At 48.1% G+C, this 18,291-nt stretch overlaps 1 protein-coding gene across 3 annotated transcripts in view; it reads left to right on the top strand.

Annotated features, from left to right (window-relative positions):
* CSTPP1 (centriolar satellite-associated tubulin polyglutamylase complex regulator 1) overlaps nt 1–17,669 on the top strand; it is a 160,700-nt gene extending 143,031 nt beyond the window's left edge. For 2 of the 3 annotated variants that reach the window (XM_050955456.1, XM_050955455.1), the window contains 5 exons: nt 4,923–5,008; nt 6,652–6,847; nt 8,670–8,779; nt 15,157–15,220; nt 15,990–17,669. In XM_050955456.1, the coding sequence (XP_050811413.1) occupies nt 4,923–5,008; nt 6,652–6,847; nt 8,670–8,779; nt 15,157–15,220; nt 15,990–16,155 (622 nt within the window). In that variant the 3' untranslated portion in view covers nt 16,156–17,669. The remainder of the gene's footprint in view (nt 1–4,922; nt 5,009–6,651; nt 6,848–8,669; nt 8,780–15,156; nt 15,221–15,989) is intronic. The other variant, XR_007774680.1, reaches the window with a different exon arrangement.
* Nucleotides 17,670–18,291: the final 622 nt, after the last annotated feature.

The following is an 18,291-nucleotide window of genomic DNA, read 5'->3' on the forward strand; positions in this document are numbered from 1 at the left end:
TACAAAAGCACTGTCCTATGCATGGGCCTGTATTCCACAGATTCCAGCTGAGCTGAGCAGAGATTTGGGACAGGGCATAAAAGTGAGATTTCAGTGCGTCTACATGTTATGATGTTTGCGAAAAGGAATTTAATCCGCAAGGCTGTTGTAAACTAGAGGCCCCATTCAGGGGCAGGCTTCCCATAACTGCACTGTTGTGTGTATGTCTTAGACACAGACAGGCTGGGGTTTTGTAACAGGTGTGCAGGAGAAATGAGATCTCTGGCTGAGGCACCCAGGCTCAGGTGGGGATGACCTCACTTCCTTCCTGACACACATTATTATTATTAGTTTGTTGTTACACGATAATCTAGTTAAGTGAGTGCAATAAAACTTGTTTTAAATCTAAAACCAACTTGCTCTTTCCTCCACATCTGCATCCCTTTTTTCAGTCTCTGTCTGAATTCCCCTCTAGTTATGTTGCTCTACCCACTCTGCCCTTTAGCTTCTACGGTTTAAAAAGACAAATTTCAGTGGGACAAGGTGGATGAGGCATTATCTTTTATTGGACCAACTTCTGTTGGTGAGAAAGTGAAGCTTTTCAGCTTACATGGGACTCTTCTTCAGGTCTGGAAAACTAATTCAGAGTGTCGCAGCTAAATAAGCTTGTCTCTTTCACCAACAGAAGTTGGTCTAATAAAAGATATTACCTCACCTACCTTCTCTCTAATATCCTGGGACCAACATATCTACAACTACACTGCATACAAATTTCAGTGGATTATTTCTCCTGTCCCATTTGATTGGTTCCTTGCAGGGTGTGGGTGTCACGGACAGACCTGTGAGATTGGCCCCTTTCAGTCTGAGCACCCAGACAGCTCTGTGATTGCTTTGCTTTGAGAAGAGGAGTGAATACAGCAGTGGTGGTGGCAGTAACAGCATTCATTGTTAAAGCTGGGGACTGTGAAATCATAGGCACTGTTAGTAAGAGAACATTCTCATGGTAACCTCATAGCTGTATGGCTGAGATGATCTCATGGCACTGCATGCTCTGCTCTTCCAGGAGCTGTTGCTATGCACTGATAACAAACATTGGAAAGGAAAGAGGTCAGGACAGAAGAACAGAGGCAACAACAATACAGGTTTTATTGGCATCAAAACACAAGGAACACAGTTCCTCTGTTCGAGATGCAGTGCATATGCCTCTGGCACATCCAAGGCAGAACCACACTAGTGGCTATATACCTTAGTCAGATGCCTTGGATGCGCTCGTGTTCAGCAGGGCATTAGCCACTGACAAGTTAAAGGATTTTGTCTTCAGAGGTGTTGTCTAGTTTGCAGAGTCTTTGACTTGGAGAAAGGTGTGAAGAAGAGAGATTTTCTTGTTTGAGATCATGAGCCAGGGACTGTATCTGAGCCCACACTTCCCTTCTCAAAAGAGAGGCATCAGATCCTATGCTTAATTTAAAAAAAACCTCTCCATTTTGGTTTTTGATATTTTAGGATGCTCTGTGTATTTTAAGGTCTTAACAGCAGAAAGCAAATCTAACCCCATGAGACCCAAGCCCCCTCTGCCTTAGGCAAATTTGGTATGTCTGCACTGCAGTTTAAGCCCAGGGTTATTAGAACTCAAGTTAGCAAACCTTGAGTTTGTTAACTTAGGACTTGAGGATCTACATTAATTTGAATCCCAGGTTAGGAATTGTTGAATCCTGGGTCCCAAGCTGGGGCTCCGGCATCTACACTGCATTATGTGGGCCTGAGTCCCAACCACCCATATCTTAGACTTCTTAGCACCCTTCCAAGACTGTCCAGAGGACAAAGGAAGGTGATTGTGGTATACTTTGGGCAGACTCCCAGGGCACGAGTCCAGTGGGGCTACATTTACACTGTAAAGCAACAGGGCCTGAATTCTGGGTCCCAGTTTGACTTGGGCTGAGACCCTCTGCCCCCAGGGTGTCCTGGAATGTTGGGTCCAAGCCCTGAGTTAACCCAATTTTGTGTAGATGGAAGGGAGGTGTTAGGCTTGAGCCTGAGTTCAAACCCTGGGCTTACTCTACAATGTAGACCAACCCACTGTGTCTGTTAGTCTTTAATAGCAGCAAAGATAAGTGCACAGTCAAAACTGAGAGGAATCTTCCTTCCCACTAGTCTGGGCTAGAGCCCTTCCTGGGGCCTCACTGGCTGGACTGGGCTTCTGAGATCCTAACCACAATCAGCAGGTCAGAGAGTTCCTTCATTGGCAGAGTAACAAGGCCCTCCTACCCAACAAACCCACTTGAACCTTGATAGCCTGGTACACCCATCACAAGGTCCCTCAGTTGGAGGCACTTTTCTTCATCCCTTTCCAAAGAGTTTGTTCCCTTGATCTTCATTATTGTGATTATTATGATTCACTGAGGGCCAGATCCACAAAGGTATTTAGGCTCCTAATATCCATGAAAATCAATGGGAATTAGGCACCTAAAATCTGAGGATCTGGACCTGAGTTCTCTAAAGTGTGCAAAGTACCACTCACACATGTAAAAAGCCCTGAGGAGCTTACAGTCCAGTTCAAACAACAGAAAGAGAGAATGAAGAATCTCCCCCAAAATAACCCCCAATAGAGCTCCCAGGAGTCCCTTTTTCAGACTGTCAGACCTGGCTCCAAATTCAGGGCATGCTGCCTGGGTTACAGACCCTTTGTGGCTGAGATTCTCGTCTCACCAAGCACTTTAGGAGAGATGCGCAGACATGTTGCTGATGGTTCTTTCCTAGCTTCCCAGCTGTGCAGTCAGCTGGTTGTTTGGGGACATAGCAGGGCTGCAGGCCAGTAAAGTGATTGTATTGGATTTACACATTTCTCGGTCTCTCTGGATTGCAGACACCATGGACAACTGGAGTCAGTAACCCAGCACCAGAGTGCACCTGCTTCCAGTCAGACACTTCCCTCTTCAGATTCAGGCAGCAGAATTTTATATCCTGGCTTTGTGTCCTTATTTAACAGCCACAAACATCTCAGCAAATTCCCAAACTAATACCAACTCCCTGCTGCACTTCTGTAAGTCGGGGAGAGAGTCTTGCTGCTGCACGGGCTCAGGCACTGACACTGCAGCTTTAGATTTCACAAGTGAAATGAGTTGGATGTCACAGAGGTGATGTGGTATCCCCTCTCCACAGAAAATGTGCATAGCATACTCCTACCATTGCCCACCTTGTGCAGGAAGGAGAATTGTATTAGCAAAAGCGTTGGTGTCGGGGTGTTGAGGTTGTCTGGCATGAAGATCAGGATGTGAAGGGAGGGAGTCCCACTTCTAAGTGATGTGGCCTGTAGCGTTTCCAGTGCTTGAAGAGTGGTTTGAAATGCCAGTGGCTGAGCTGCATTGCCTGGGAGATGAAGATGCTCTGCCTGCCAGCTTCAAAGCCATCTCCTTGATGTGGCCACTGACAATCTCGGGAACATGCTTATTAGTGAGAATTAAGAACTGAAGCTACTGCTGCTCTAGACAGGAGGAGGTTTCTGGGACATAATAAATAAATTAGAAGCACTTTGACATCTTCAAAGGGTTTTGTTTTAAACAGTGACTTTTCTCCTGGGGACCCTCTTAGCCCCAGTGTTTCTTCTTTGAGGTAATTAATTCAAGCTGTTCTGCATGCATGCTTGTTATGCCACAGTGAATTGAGCGGGTCCAAGTGGCAGGGAGGGAAGCCTCTTGCACAGACGGGTCCTATAGCTCTTTAAACTCAACCTCCCACACAGCTTCCTAGAGCTTCTTCCCCGAGCCCCTTAGTGCACACTGAGGACTCCCAGGCCGACCTGGGTATCGGAGCTTAGCTTTCTCTCCTCTTTCTTTGCTGGTTCCTCTCTCTTTGTCAGACTCCCGCCTCTACCTTCCCACCTTCAGAGTCTGGCCTCTTTCTCCTCGCATAGCAGCAGTGGTAAGAGTATTGTTCCTGGGGTTTCACCTCTGAGCCCCTGCTGGCCTTTGTTCTTGCATGGCTCTGGAATCCAGAGTTTCCCCTGAACAGAGGTGTCCCTAAAAGGAGTTTACTTTGCTGCCATTTCAGCCCCATCCTTACAGCCTCCATGGCCTTGGTTGATATTGCCTGTATTTATGATGTATGATGCAACACGTGGTGTATATAGCTCCATATCTGTGCCTGGTGCTTTGCAGAAAGAAAGAAGATATTGTCCCTGCCCAAAGAGGGGTCAGTCTCCAAGAGACCTGTCATGATGACATTCAGGGAGAAACAACCTCATACCTGAGGGAGGGAGGGCAGGAAGTTTTCAGACATAGTGCAGTAAGGAGGCTCCTTGTGCCAGGTGCACAGCATGCTACTTCCCTTTTTATAGAAATGGGATTTGCTTGGCCTGGGAGTAGGAGTCTCTCATCGTTTTCATCTTCACCCTGGAATGGAAAATGGACATGGTGGAATGCATATTGGCAATCACACAGGTTTACAAAAATTGCAGGCCTGGTTCTGATCTGAAATAGAATAAATCAGGAGTAACTGAACTAAGGACAATGAAGTTACACTGGTGTAACATTGGTGTAAGTCAAAGGAGAATCAGGCCCTGGATGTGTAAAGGAGTCTCCATATTAGCCCATCATCCTGTTATGCAATTTGAATCAATTGCTGCTTGGTATTTGTTCTGCATTCTGAGACAAAGGCCCTGTTCACAATCATGGAAGCTGAGCTACTAGCAGTAATAGACAGGAGCCTTCCCCTGAGTCTGAGTTACCAAGCTTTCCTCATCTGACACCCCTGGTGATGCACACAGATCTGGGAGTTCCCAACTTCCCTTAATGGGCTTCTTCCCACTGGGTTTGGGAAGCTCCCCTTGAGGGACCATCCTCTTCCAAGGTCTGAACTTTCTGACCCATTATAAGAAAAAGGAGCAAGTTGCAGAGTGTTGTCACCTTGTGTTTGCTGAGTTCTCTCTCTCCTCCTCTTGCTCCCAGGATTGTGCTCATGGATGACGCCATGGACTGTTTGATGTCTTTTTCTGATTTCCTCTTTGCCTTCCAGATACAATTTTACTACTCAGGTGAGTCCAGTTTGCTGGGAGGCTGGTGCCTCCACCATCTGCCCTAGCTTGTCTCTTTCTGTTGCAGCTTCTCAGCCCCCAAGTGTCTCTTGCACTCTTTCAAAACTAATAAAAGGAAATACTTTTCACACAAAACACACACGCAGCCTGGGGAACTCATTGACACACAATATCACTGAAGTCAGGAGCTTGGCAGGATTCAAAAGGAAATTATACGTTAATATGGAGAGTTATAACGGTAAATATGTATATATTTAAAAGATCCTTATGAGGGATATAAACTGTTAAGCCTTGGGCCATATGTCAACCTCTAACTATTCGGACTTAGGGGGCAGATTTTCATATAACTGTCTACTGCAGGACTTCTTTTTCTGAAGTAGCTGGTACTGGCCCCTGCTGGAGACAGGATACTGAACTAGATGGCCTGCTAGTCTAATGCAGTATGGCAATTCCTATATTCCAAGCTGTGCGGTTAGATTCAGCCCCTGTCCATAGTACAAACATCTGCCTTTTCAAGACTATTTCTCTGCATACTTACTGATGAGGTCTTTCCTGCTGTGAATTCCCTCTGTGAAGCCCAGCATTATCCATGACCATGTCATCAAGGTGAAGCAGCTCAGGGTACTAGTTTTGTGACGGGTGGACTGAAATAGGTTTGGAGTGTCCTGAGTCAAGGATAGGAAAAGTCTGAGAAATGGCATGTGGTTGGAAAAACTTCCCTTGATACAGCAGATATTTCCACAGTGAGCTACAGAGCCTCAACACAGCCTCAGAAATCACCCCATTGCCCCCACACACACATGGTCTTAGTCTCATTCACACGTGCATTTCATACACACACCCAAAACATACCACCCCATTTTTGTTAGCACATGCACACCGTGCACATACTCACTCGCACACACTCTCCCATCAACCCACACACATGCAAACCACTCCAAGCGGAATCTAGATTTGTAAACTGTTGACCACATCCATAAACAAACTTGTTTAAAATTAGATTCTTGCAGTAAACAGTGGGCAGAACTGGGAGCCTGAGGAAAGCACTTTCTGCCAGCTCTAGCTCTGGCCCATCCTGGCCTTTCTTTTAGATCCCATGTAGTATTTACTTTGGAGCTGTGCTGAGGCAGGCTGGGATGCAGACTGGAGCCTGGCTAACCCGCTCCCTCGGCTCCTACTGCAATTCCTAACATTCAGTTCCTAACTTGGGTGATGTTTCATTCAGTGGAAATGGAAGGGGAGTGGAGATTTTTGTGGTTTAGAAACTAATTTGGCAGGGTGGCATTAACATTAGCTCCCACACCCTACTTTTTTACCCACATGTAGCTTCCTTTCCTCCTTAGATGAACTACATTAGAGTGGGTGGCTACCTGTAGTAACTTCGGGTATGTTCCCTTGCAGCTTTTCACACTTGCAGTTTATATGGAAGATGCCTTTGTGCAGCACATGGGCCTGTATGGTATGTGATGTAAACAGGCAGGATGCCTCAGTGCTGTACATTTGTTCAGGTCATACTGGTCTTACATACAGCTGCAGATGACAGTTTAGTCCCAGCTCTGGCCAGAACCTGGTAGATCAAGTGAATGTTCTAACTGTCAATTCTATCATAGTCTTGAGTGCTAAGCCATCCTCCTGCTTTGCAGAGTTCCTAGATAGTGTTGCTGCCATTTATCAAGATCTGTTGACTGGTAAGAATCCGAACACTGTGATTGTGCCAACATCATCCTCTGGGCAGCACCGTTCACGCCTGGCTCCGAGTGAGTGCAGCCCACTTGATGGGGTGGAGGCATCTCTGTTCTACCACTGCCTAGAGTCCCTGTGTGATAGGTCAAAATACAGGTAAGAAGTGGGGGCAGACTCACAGCCAGTACCTGGAAGATTATCTCAGGAAGGGTGGAGCTCTGAGGAACTACAGGGCTTTGCATCAGCTATGAACCCTTCTAAGTCTCCTTCAGTGGGTGTGAAGGGAGAGAACTCTGTGTAACAGGCCTAACAAAGAAAGAGAAATTATTTCACATACATCAGCACTGAGGGGGTTAGCTGATCATCGAGGTAAATGGTTCCCATTGGGGCTATGCTTTCCTTTGGAGATTGTTCTTCTGCCCTGACCTCCTTGCCTATGGAAGAGGCTCAGTGGGCAAAGTGTGTTCATAATAGGGAATGAGCAAAACACTGTTGACTTCCTGGAGGTAGAAGTGGTAGGAAAGGCCTCTTAGCATCAGAGTAGTTTGCAGAGGTTTGTATAGGTGCAGTAGCTAGTCACTAAGATGCAGTGTACAGTGTAACTAGGGCCCTACCAAATTCACTGCCATGAAAAACACGTCATGGACTATGAAATTTGGTCTCCCCCCATGAAATCTGGTCTTTTGTGCACTTTTACCCTATACTATACAGATTTCACAGGGGAAACCAGCATTTCTCAAATTGGGGGTCCTGACCCAAAAGGAAGTTGCAGGGGGTGTGGGTCACAAGGTTATTTTAAGGCGATTGCAGTATTGACACCCTTACTTCTGTGCTGCCTTCGGAGCTGGGCAGCCGGAGAGTGGCAGCTGTTAGCCGGGCGCCCAACTCTGAAGGCAGTGTCCCACCAGCAGCACAGACATAAGAGTGGCAATACCATACCAAACCATCTTTACTTCTGTGCAGCTACTAGTGGCAGCTCTGCCTTCAGAGCTGGGCTCCCAGCCAACAGCCGTCACTCTCCAGCTGCCCAGCTCTGAAGGCAGCACCACCGCCAGCAGCAGTGCAGAAGTAAGGGTAGTGGTATTACAACCTCCTCTACAATAATCTTTTGACCCCCTCACAACTCCTTTTTGGGTCAAGACCCCTACCATTACAACACCATGAAACTTCAGATTTAAATAGCTGAAATAATTAAATTTATAATTTTTAAAATCCTATAACTGTGAAATTGACCAAAATGGACCGTGAATTTGGTTGGGTCCTAAGTATAACACCAGGCAGCTTGTGGGGAAGCAAAAGGCTTTCAAGCGTACTGCTCCAGCAGCAAACTAGCACTGCAGGGAGGGGCCACATCTCACAAAGATGCTGTTAGAAGAATGCTTTAGTTATGGAAAGTATTTGAGTGGTACCCGTTGTCTTGGTATCTGAGCACCCAGGCACATTAATGAAGTTATTCTCACAACAGCCCCAGGAGCTTGGGACTATAATTAGCCCATTGTACTGATGAGAAGTTCAGAGACAGAACAAACAAGTGACTTGCCCAAGGGAGTATATCAGAGGAAGCAGTAGACCCATATCACCAGAGTCACAGTCTGGTGCCCAGTCTACACGACTATATTTCCTTCAGCACAGCATAGAAGAACACCAGGCCTTACAGATACAGATTTCTGTAGCCTCATCTGCTCAGGTTCCTACATGTCCAGGTAGATGGAGTGCCCTGCCAGAAGGCTTTCTCCTGTCCTTGGACTGGAGGAAATTATGGCTGATTTGGGGGATCTACCCTAGCTTGAAAGTCTTGCTTAGCAAAAGGCAACAGGTAGAAGTGGGTTTACTCCCCCCCAATCCATTCCAGGAGGACACAGTCAGGGAGCACAGTTAGGGCTGCTTCAGGGTGGTCAGACATCAGGGAATTAGAAGTATGATGATGTTCTATGACTCATGCCAGGTTTTATTTTCCTCTTTCTTCTTCCCTATCTAGCTGTCCCCCATCTGCCCTTGTCAAAGAGGTGCTGAGCAGTGTACAGAGACTGACCTTCTATGGATTCCTTATGGCTCTTGCAAAGCATCATGGGATCAACAGAGCCCTAGGTAAGGGGAGGAACAGAGCCCTGTGGATATGGCCCTAGGTTTTTCCTGGTTCTGCATTTTTTGTGGAATTTGCTGTAGAATCATGCAGCAGATTTTAAATTGTCTTTGAAAATAAAGGTCTCCCTCTCTTGTGGTCACAAATGAAACCTTATGAAACAAATGAAAACATAGTCCGATGCAGCAACATCTGTCTGAGTCTGCAGAGTGCCTGAAACAATAGGTCTAGGGAGGTATTGAGATTTGAGATGTTGACATTGACACCTATAATAGCAATATTGTTAACTGTTTACTTGCTGATCATTTTAACAGAAATGTCCATCTTATTTAATGTGTTTATCCATTAATGTGGAAGGCATGGGTATTGCGTTAAGGGGCAAGTAAGACAGCTCATTGCTCTCAGAAGTTGCCAGGGTGGGGAACTGAGTTCAGGTCCCCTTTTCCCCAAATTTTAAATGATCTTCGTCCTTGACTACAAGTGAAAAGGAAGAAAAAAATGCATCCTCATCCCCAATACCTCCTTGGGGCCAAAGACCGAACTATCTCCCAGACCTTCCCAACTGTCTCCCACCCCAACTGCCTAAGCCTGCAGCTTTCCCAAATAACCCCTCAAAGGCAGTTGTCAGTACAAAAACCTGTGCCATATTGAAAATCTGGGGCCAGTGTAAAATACATTGAATTTAATATCAGAAAAAGGCACAAGGAAAACTGAACTGGTTGGCTTATTCAGGGTCATATTTAAGGTTGTCATATCCTCCCATTGTGAACAGATGTGAAGCTGCTGGAGAATTCTGCCCCAGACTGGGTTAGAACCCCGGGGAAGAAGGGGGTTGGCTGTAAAATGTCAGCCCCGGGTGGTGAAGAGCACATTGGCTCTCCCAGCTCAGACCCATTCCTCTGTTGCAGAGGTCAGTGTTATCCAAGAGCAGGGGAACTGGACTGCTCCTTGCCTATGCCTCATTTGTATAGATTTCAAACCCTTTATTCCATGCAGAGCTCCTGTGCCTTGCTTGTGCTTCCCCTTCCCTTCCTGCAAAAGCGAACAGAGAGCTCACTTGTTGGCTGAGTTTAGCAGGGCTGAATCTGTAATCCCAGGGCTGTCTCAGGGCCTAGGAGGAATATCTGGATGCCTGGGGCTCTCACCTCTTAGCCTTCACATGGTGAGACCCAATCAACGGGACTTCCATCCTATTGGACAGTTTCTCCCTCTAGTTCTAGGGCTGAGTCTCCAGTAGTCCCCATACTTCAGAGACGAGCCTCAGAGGAAAGTAGCTTCCCTTGCCTGAAATGCCTGCTCCTTCTCACAGGTGTGTGTCTTGGCAGAGAGCAGAATTGTCTTCTCCCTCATTGAGCCTCCGCCCTCTATAGACTATTTGAGCTGTGAATATTCTTCTCAGGCAGGGCTGTTTACCCAGCAACACAGAGATTATATATCAAAGGGACATGAATACAACCCAGCAATCCCCTCTGCAAACAGAATTAGAAAGCAGTGTATTCACTGGAGAAGGTGATTGCACCAAGCAAGCCTTTTTTCCCTTAGCTCTATGAAATCCACTTCCAGCAAGGTGGAAAGAAAACAGATGGGCTGAGAAATCCCTGCCCACAGCTTCCATTGTACCATGTTCAAAGTCTGTGGGTTTTCCTTTCCATTAACACAGCCCTGGCTCCTGGCCCCTGGCCCCCTGCCAGCCTCCTGCTGAGGCCTCTCACGGGAGGTGTAGCAGCCACAAGTCTAACAGGTGCAGCATCTTGGCAAGGAAGGATTCTTCTCCTACTCTCTTTTAAGCTTTCTTGGGAATGATTTGAATAGTCTTTGGGCTGCCGGGGATCGCAGGCTCCCCAATGCCCTGCAGCAAGGGCAGTTCCAGGTAAGAGCTTCAGAGGCAAAGGAGCTTTCAATCAGGGCCCTGTGTTCTTTAGTCTCACTGGGGCCTCACAGGATGCCTGGCTAGTAGAATAGGGATGGGGATTAGAGTGGTTTATTCTGGCTGGGGCACCACTGATGAGTTTGTCAGGCAAATTGGAATCTGCCGCCTAACTCCAGTGTCAATATTGATTCATGAACCCCTTTGAGTGTTATTTACCAACGCGTCCAAGTAATTCAAGTGCCCCAGAGACCTCACTACACATTCTGCAAATGCAGAAACAAGCCCAGGCTTTATCTGACTTATTCTTCTAATTAAGCCCATAGCAAGCAGCAGGTTGGAGCACTCCTGGGCTTCTCGGTCATGGTGACAGGCACACTAGAGCATCTGGCTTCTCTGGTGGTTGTGGCGGACCCAAAACTGGAATAAGTTGAGAGTCAGGTGTCTGTTGGTGTGGGTTCTTATTTGGGGCCTATCACTGCAGTAGCTGAATGCCTCTCTCAGGGCTCCTGCATAGGAGTGCATGAATCCCCAGGTCCTACCTCCCAGGGGAACAAGAAACCAAGGCCATTAACCAAATCCAGATCTCCCACATCCTAGTATAAAGCATTTACCCCAAAGACACTGACAGTGGCTTCTCTAGGTTTCATGCACAGCAGAGCACTCCCCACTGAGCCATTGGTCCAGCTCTGCAATTGTTCTGAAGCCTTGTTTATACCTGGGGTTTTTCTGTGGCAGTATCCTGGCCAGGGCAAGGCAGTTCCTATCCTCTTTGTGTTGGCCTGGCCCACACCCTTCCTGGATCTGTGTATGGGGGGAGTTAGCCACAGATTTAGAAGAGAGGACTTCCTAACAGGCTCCTGCCCTCCTTCCCAGTAACTTTGGGCTTGTCTACATCAGAAAGTTGCAGCGCTGGTGAGGGAGTTACAGCGCTGCAACTTAGGAGGTGTACACATCTGCAGGGCACCACCAGCGCTGCAACTCCCTGTTTGCAGCGCTGGCCGTACTCCCGTTTTGTCTCGGGTGTAGAGGATCCAGCGCTGGTGATCCAGCGCTGGTAATCAAGTATAGACACTTACCAGCGCTTTTCTTGACCTCCGTGGAATAAGCAGGTATCCCAGCATACCTGAGGAAGCCTCTGGTAATCAAGCTGGTCTCCTTCCCCGGCTTGCTCTCGCGTTCCCCGAACCCCGAGCAAGCAGGTCTCCTTCCCTGCGGTTTGCAGGGTGGTTCCGGGAACGCGAGAGCAAACCGGGGAAGGAGACCAGCTTCGCCGCGGTTTGCTCTCGCGTTCCGCGAACCACCCTGCAAACCGCAGGGAAGGAGACCTGCTTGCTCGGCGGTTCGGGGAACGCGAGAGCAAACCGGGGAAGGAGACCAGCTTCGCCGCGGTTTGCTCTCGCGTTCCCCGAACAAGCAGGTCTCCTTCCCTGCGGTTTGCACGGTGGTTCGCGGAACGTGAGAGCAAACCGCGGCGAAGCTGGTCTCCTTTCCCGGTTTGCTCTCGCGTTCCCCGAACCCGAGCAAGCAGGTCTCCTTCCCTGCGGTTTGCAGGGTGGTTCGCGGAACGCGAGAGCAAACCGCGGCGAAGCTGGTCTCCTTTCCCGGTTTGCTCTCGCGTTCCCCGAACCCGAGCAAGCAGGTCTCCTTCCCTGCGGTTTGCACGGTGGTTCGCGGAACGCGAGAGCAAACCGCGGCGAAGCTGGTCTCCTTTCCCGGTTTGCTCTCGCGTTCCCCGAACCCGAGCAAGCAGGTCTCCTTCCCTGCGGTTTGCAGGGTGGTTCGCGGAACGCGAGAGCAAACCGCGGCGAAGCTGGTCTCCTTTCCTGGTTTGCTCTCGCGTTCCCCGAAACCCCTTGAAGCCGCCCAACAGCGCTGCAGTGTGGCCACATCTAACACCACTTGCAGCGCTGGTTGCTGTAAGTGTGGCCACTCTGCAGCGCTGGCCCTATACAGCTGTACTAATACAGCTGTAACAACCAGCGCTGCAAAATTTTAGATGTAGACATGGCCTAAGTGTGAACCCTGAAGCATCAACAGGCAGAGTCACCTGACCACACTGCACGTCCCTCATCCTGCGTAGGGATATATCAGCCCTAGTTAACATGCTCTAGTCTATATCCTGGTCTTACAGTGAGAAATGGGGGAGATGATCTCTGACCCATCCTACTGGGCCCATCCCTCTCACACCCTGGCCAATTGCTGACAGAGTGTGGCTCATCCACTTATCTGCAGTTTCTCAGACCTCATAGAAAACCAGGGTTGGGCCTGACAGCCTTCCTATCCCTGGGAATGTACTAGAGGTGCGCTCCGGGGTGCGGAATGGTTTAGCCCCAGGCCTGAGCTAAAAGCTGCCACAAGCACCAACAAATCTGCTCTCCTAGCTCGCATGATATCCTTATCGATAAACTTGGCAAATACAATTTAGATGGGGTTACTATAAGGTGGGTGCATAACTGGCTGGATAACCGTACTCAGAGAGTAGTTATTAATGGCACCCAATCCTGCTGGAAAGGTATAACAAGTGGGTTTCCGCAGGGGTCTGTTTTGGGACTGGCTCTGTTCAATATCTTCATCAACAACTTAGATGTTGGCATTGAAAGTACGTTTATTAAGTTTGCAGACGATACCAAACTGGGAGGGACTGCAACTGCTTTGGAGGACAGGGTCAAAATTCAAAATGATCTGGACAAATTGGAGAAATGGTCTGAGGTAAACCAGATGAAGTTCAATACAGACAAATGCAAAGTGCTCCACTTAGGAAGGAACCATCAGTTTCACACATACAGAATGAGAAGAGACTGTCTAGGAAGGAGTATGGCAGAAAGAGATCTAGGAGTCATAGTGGACCACAAGCTAAATATGAGTCAACAGTGTGATACTGTTGCGAAAAAAGCAAACATGATTCTGGGATGCATTAACAGGTGTTGTAAACAAGACACGAGAAGTCATTCTTCCGGTCTACTCTGCGCAGGTTAGGCCTCAACTGGAGTATTGTGTCCAGTTCTGGGCACCGCATTTCAAGAAAGATGTGGAGAAATTGGAGAAGGTCCAGAGAAGAGCAACAAGAATGATTAAAGGTCTTGAGAACATGACCTACGAAGGAAGGCTGAAAGAATTGGGTTTATTTAGTTTGGAAAAGAGAAGACTGAGAGGGGACATGATAGCAGTTTTCAGATATCTAAAAGGATGTCATCAGGAGGAGGGAGAAAACTTGTTCACCTTAGCCTCTAATGATAGAACAAGAAGCAATGGGCTTAAACTGCTGCAAGGGAGATTTAGGTTGGACATTAGGAAAAAGTTCCTAACTGTCAGGGTAGTTAAACACTGGAATAAATTGCCTAGGGAGGTTGTGGAATCTCCTTCTCTGGAGATATTTAAGAGTAGGTTAGATAAATGTCTATCAGGGATGGTCTAGACAATATTTGGTCCTGCCATGAGGGCAGGGGACTGGACTCGATGACCTCTCAAGGTCCCTTCCATTCCTAGAGTCTATGAATCTATGAAAATCTCAGCGGCTCAGATTCAGCCCTGTCTGTATGCTGTAACTGCTAATTGAGTGTGTAACCAGTCAGTGGCATACTTTGCTCCGAAGCCGGGTTGTGACCACAGAACAAGGTCAATGCTCTGATAGTGACCAGGACCGGCGCCAGTGTTTTTAGCGCCCTAGGTGCATGGCCATTTCACCACCCGGCGCGCTGCTCCCGCAGCTCTGGTGGAGCTGCCACAGGCGTGCCTGCGGGAGGTCCACCAGAGCCGCGGGACCAGCGGACCATCTGCAGGAATGCCTGCGGCAGGTCAACCGGAGCCGCCTGCTGCCTCCCCCCCCCCCCCGGCAAAATGCCGCCCCCGAATAATCCTGGCGCCCTAGGCGATTGCCTAGGTCGCCTAAATGGAAGCGCCAGCCCTGATAGTGACCATAGCTGCTAACTGTGTGCTGCATTTGTCAGTGGACCAGGCTCTTGTACTGTTATTTTGCAGAGTGACTGAGACCCCCAATCATGCCTGTGTAAGTTGTTTGGCTGGTCCCCTTTTCTTCAGCTCTCTGTGTGGTAGGACATCCCAGAGTCCATTGCCCCATGTACTGCTAGTCCTGCTCTCTTTGCATGTCCTCTGGGTATTCTGTCCCCTGCTGCTGCACTTTGGGGTAGCTGCATGGATTTTCTCAGAATGCTCTGATACCAGTACAGTCAGGCAGCCTGGTGAGTGTGACTGTGCAAACACATTTGACACATGGCTGTACTGTGAAAAAGGCTGCTGTGCCGCATCAGTGGAGTGTGCCATGCACAGGTCACAAAAATTCCCATGCCTTAGGCAGACAACACCTTACATTCGGTCTGAGCTGGGCTGAACAGTATACAACTATGGACCAGGTGGGAAGGAGGGCCTCCTCTCTTCTGTAGATCTGATACTGAATAGCTCTGTGCCATAGAGTCCTTGAACTCTGTTGTGCATGGAGCCTGTTCCCACCTGGCCACACTCTGCATTGAGTGTTTTGTTGCTGCTGTTTTCCAGGGGCTCTGCCAGATAAAGGAGACCTGCTTCTCGACCCTCCCATGGATCAGGAATTGGAGAAACTGTAAGTGCAGTTGTCCAGAATGGGAAGGAAGGTGGCAGATCTAAGGCAACATGATGGAAGCCTGGGTTTGGGAGCTGTCCCCTTTCCTCTCACCCTGCCGTATGACAGTGGAGCAGTCCTTCAGCATAGGCAGCAAAGGCCCTTTTGTGGAGTGTTCCTAGGTGTAGCAGACTAAGTTGTTGGGATGGTCTTCACATGCAGAGAAGAGACCTGTCTGCAGGGAGACACAGAGGCAGTGGAGAACCCCAAGCAAAGGACCTTTTATTGTGGAGGATCAAGTCTTATGCAGTGGTGAAAATAGCAGGACAGTTGGGGTAGTATAGGCTGTGACTTGGGGAGAGGGACCTAAGAATGGCCATACTGGGTCAGACCAGTGGTCCATCTAGCCCAGTATCCTGTCTTCTGATAGTGGCCCATGCCAGATGCTTCAGAGGAAATGAACAGAACAGAGCAATTATTCAGTAATCCATCCCCTGCCATCCAGTCCCAGCTTCTGACAGAGATTTAGGGACACCTAGACCAAGAGGTTGACCTATTGAAACATGAGGAAGGAGTCACAAAATCAAAACCCAGACAGGGTCCATCTGCCAGGTGCCACTGCAGAGTATTCCCTGGTCTGCTGTAAGCATCCCTCTTCATGTTAGAGGACTAGTTCTGTGAGATCAGCTCTGGATCTGTGATCCTATCCCGGGCTTGCTCCAGACCAGCTGCTGGGTAAGGGGTGAATATGACAATCTAGGCCACCTGGGGTTTGTCATTTCTCTTTCAGACTATCTCAGGTTTCAGGGCTATCCATCTCCACTCCAGCCGGCTCCAGTGGGGATATTGCCAACCTACCTACCCGCCGCTCCCCCTGGAAACCTCTCCACCACCGCCAGAAAGTGAATATAGAGAGCGATGGCTCCACCGACGAGACAGAATCCTCTGAGAACTAATCCTCCTCCTGGCTCCCCCTAGACTGATGGGGATGTGGGGGAACAGCACCTCATTCCAGATGCTGAAAAGTGATGGGCATTGCTTCTGAAGATGGGGCCCACCCATTCTGCACCTGCATCTAGGTACAGGTACATCCACACCATTACCAGGACCACCAATCCCATCCCAGTCAAAACAAAACCATTCTCCTATCTCCTAATTAGCTGAGGCAGCTCTCATCCAGGGGCCACTTCCAGTTTTAGAGTTATGCTGCCCTCTGCTGGCAAATCAGACAAACCAGTGGAAGAATGCTCCTGGAAGACCTCTCCACTCAATCTTCCTCTACTCAAAGAGTGGTAGGAAATTCTCCTACTGTTGATCTCACTCTGGTGCAGTTGGACAGGTGCTAGCAACAGTGGGTGTTTTGTTGTGTAACTCCTCAGACCTGGTGTAGACAATCTGGTGATTAGAAGCTGGTCTACACTAGTGCTTTTACTATAATTACTCCTGGCAGAGCTGCACCTGTGCTAGAACAGTGAGAGAAGTTCCTAAAATTAGAAAAGACCTAGCTGTTGTCCTCTTCACACCATCTGTGTTTTCTCCTCAGAGGAGTGTCCAAGAGATGCCAAAGTAAAAGGACACAAAGTTTCAGTTAACAAGTACTACACCATTGTAGTACTCATGTTGTAGTTGGTAATATAGATGTATGGCTCATCTGTTGTATTAGTTTATCCTCTCGAAGGACTCTCTCTAGATTCTGTCTCCCTGGGACCACCCTCTCTATAATTACATCATCTAAGGAGAAGAACACAGCATATAAATTCCCTGGCCACAGACCTTGTGGTCCACAAACATAGTGTCCTAGCTGCTGTGTTAGATAGGATGGAGTGTTGGGGGTAGGGGGAAAGCAAGGGTGAGAGTTATCTTCACTAAATCTCAGTTACCGGTAGTGAGAGTGCAGGCATTAATATAGCAGCAGTGGCGTCAACATCACTTGAATTCTGCCCCTACAGGAAATAATCCCCCTCCCGTATGCATTATTACTGGATAATCAGACTATTATGGAACTGTAGCAGTTTGGTCTCCACTGCCCTGGAGGCCTAAATGGGGGGAGCAGAGTTTGGCGTTTCATAGTTTGCCTTGGTCTGCCCCACAGGCCAGTTGTCTCCCCGGGGTTTCACTCTCCTGATTCTCAGGGAGTCTTTCCCCCTCCCCTAGGTTTGTGAGGTGCAGAACACCTGGAGCAGTTCATCTGAGGTTTGGAGCTAAATTGGGCAATGCTACGCAGCCAAGAGTTAGGCTCCACTTAATGGAACCAGAATGGACTTGGCCCTACAGCAATCTGTTATAAAAATAAGCTTGCTCAAATCCTCCCCTGCCTGTGCCCCTGCACCTGCCCCAGCTGAGAAGAGCTGGTAGGTAGGGTATTTATGTATTGTAATTTATTTTATTTAAACTGCTGTAACAGTCCTGTCTGTCTTTGAGTAACTACACCATCCAGGGAATAAAGCACTTAGTGCAAGGTGAATACTAAGTCTGGGGCTCCCACTTTGCTGTGTCATCTCTGAAGGAGTCAGCACCCTCAAACACATTAGCTGTTGCAGCTCACAGCATGGTGTTTGCTGAATGGAGGAAGGTGTCAGAACACCCAGCTAACCTAAGTGATAGTGTATAACCTGCAAAGTGGCAATAAAGGAGCCAACGCATGTGGAGATCATGTTCCCAAGGAGAGCAGAAAATATGGGAGGGTGTCCACATTCCCTGGCTGTGCAGTGTGAACAGTCTTTGGACTATTCTCTCTGTGTCAACTCGATACTAGAGAAGGCCCATGTCTTTCGCTATATTCTGTACTGGATGAAATGCACTGATAGCGCTCAATAAACATACTTCTGAATACCAAAACCTTGTTTAAAAAACCAGGTAGTTTCTGAGAACAATGTACTTACCAACCACGTATAAACCGCACACAGTTAAAAGCAAGGAAGACATGAGTAATTAAGGGTTTTACACTTCCTATATAATAAACACATGATTCTTATCCAGCACAAAGAGTTGCATTGTTCATCACAAGAACCTTAACTCTGACCGATAGATTGGTTTTAATGTATAATTTCTGTTAGCTCAACTCTGGCCTGGTCCACACTACACAGTTAAAT

Source organism: Gopherus flavomarginatus, chromosome 5, assembly GCF_025201925.1.
Source record: "Gopherus flavomarginatus isolate rGopFla2 chromosome 5, rGopFla2.mat.asm, whole genome shotgun sequence".
Lineage (NCBI taxonomy): Eukaryota > Metazoa > Chordata > Testudines > Testudinidae > Gopherus > Gopherus flavomarginatus.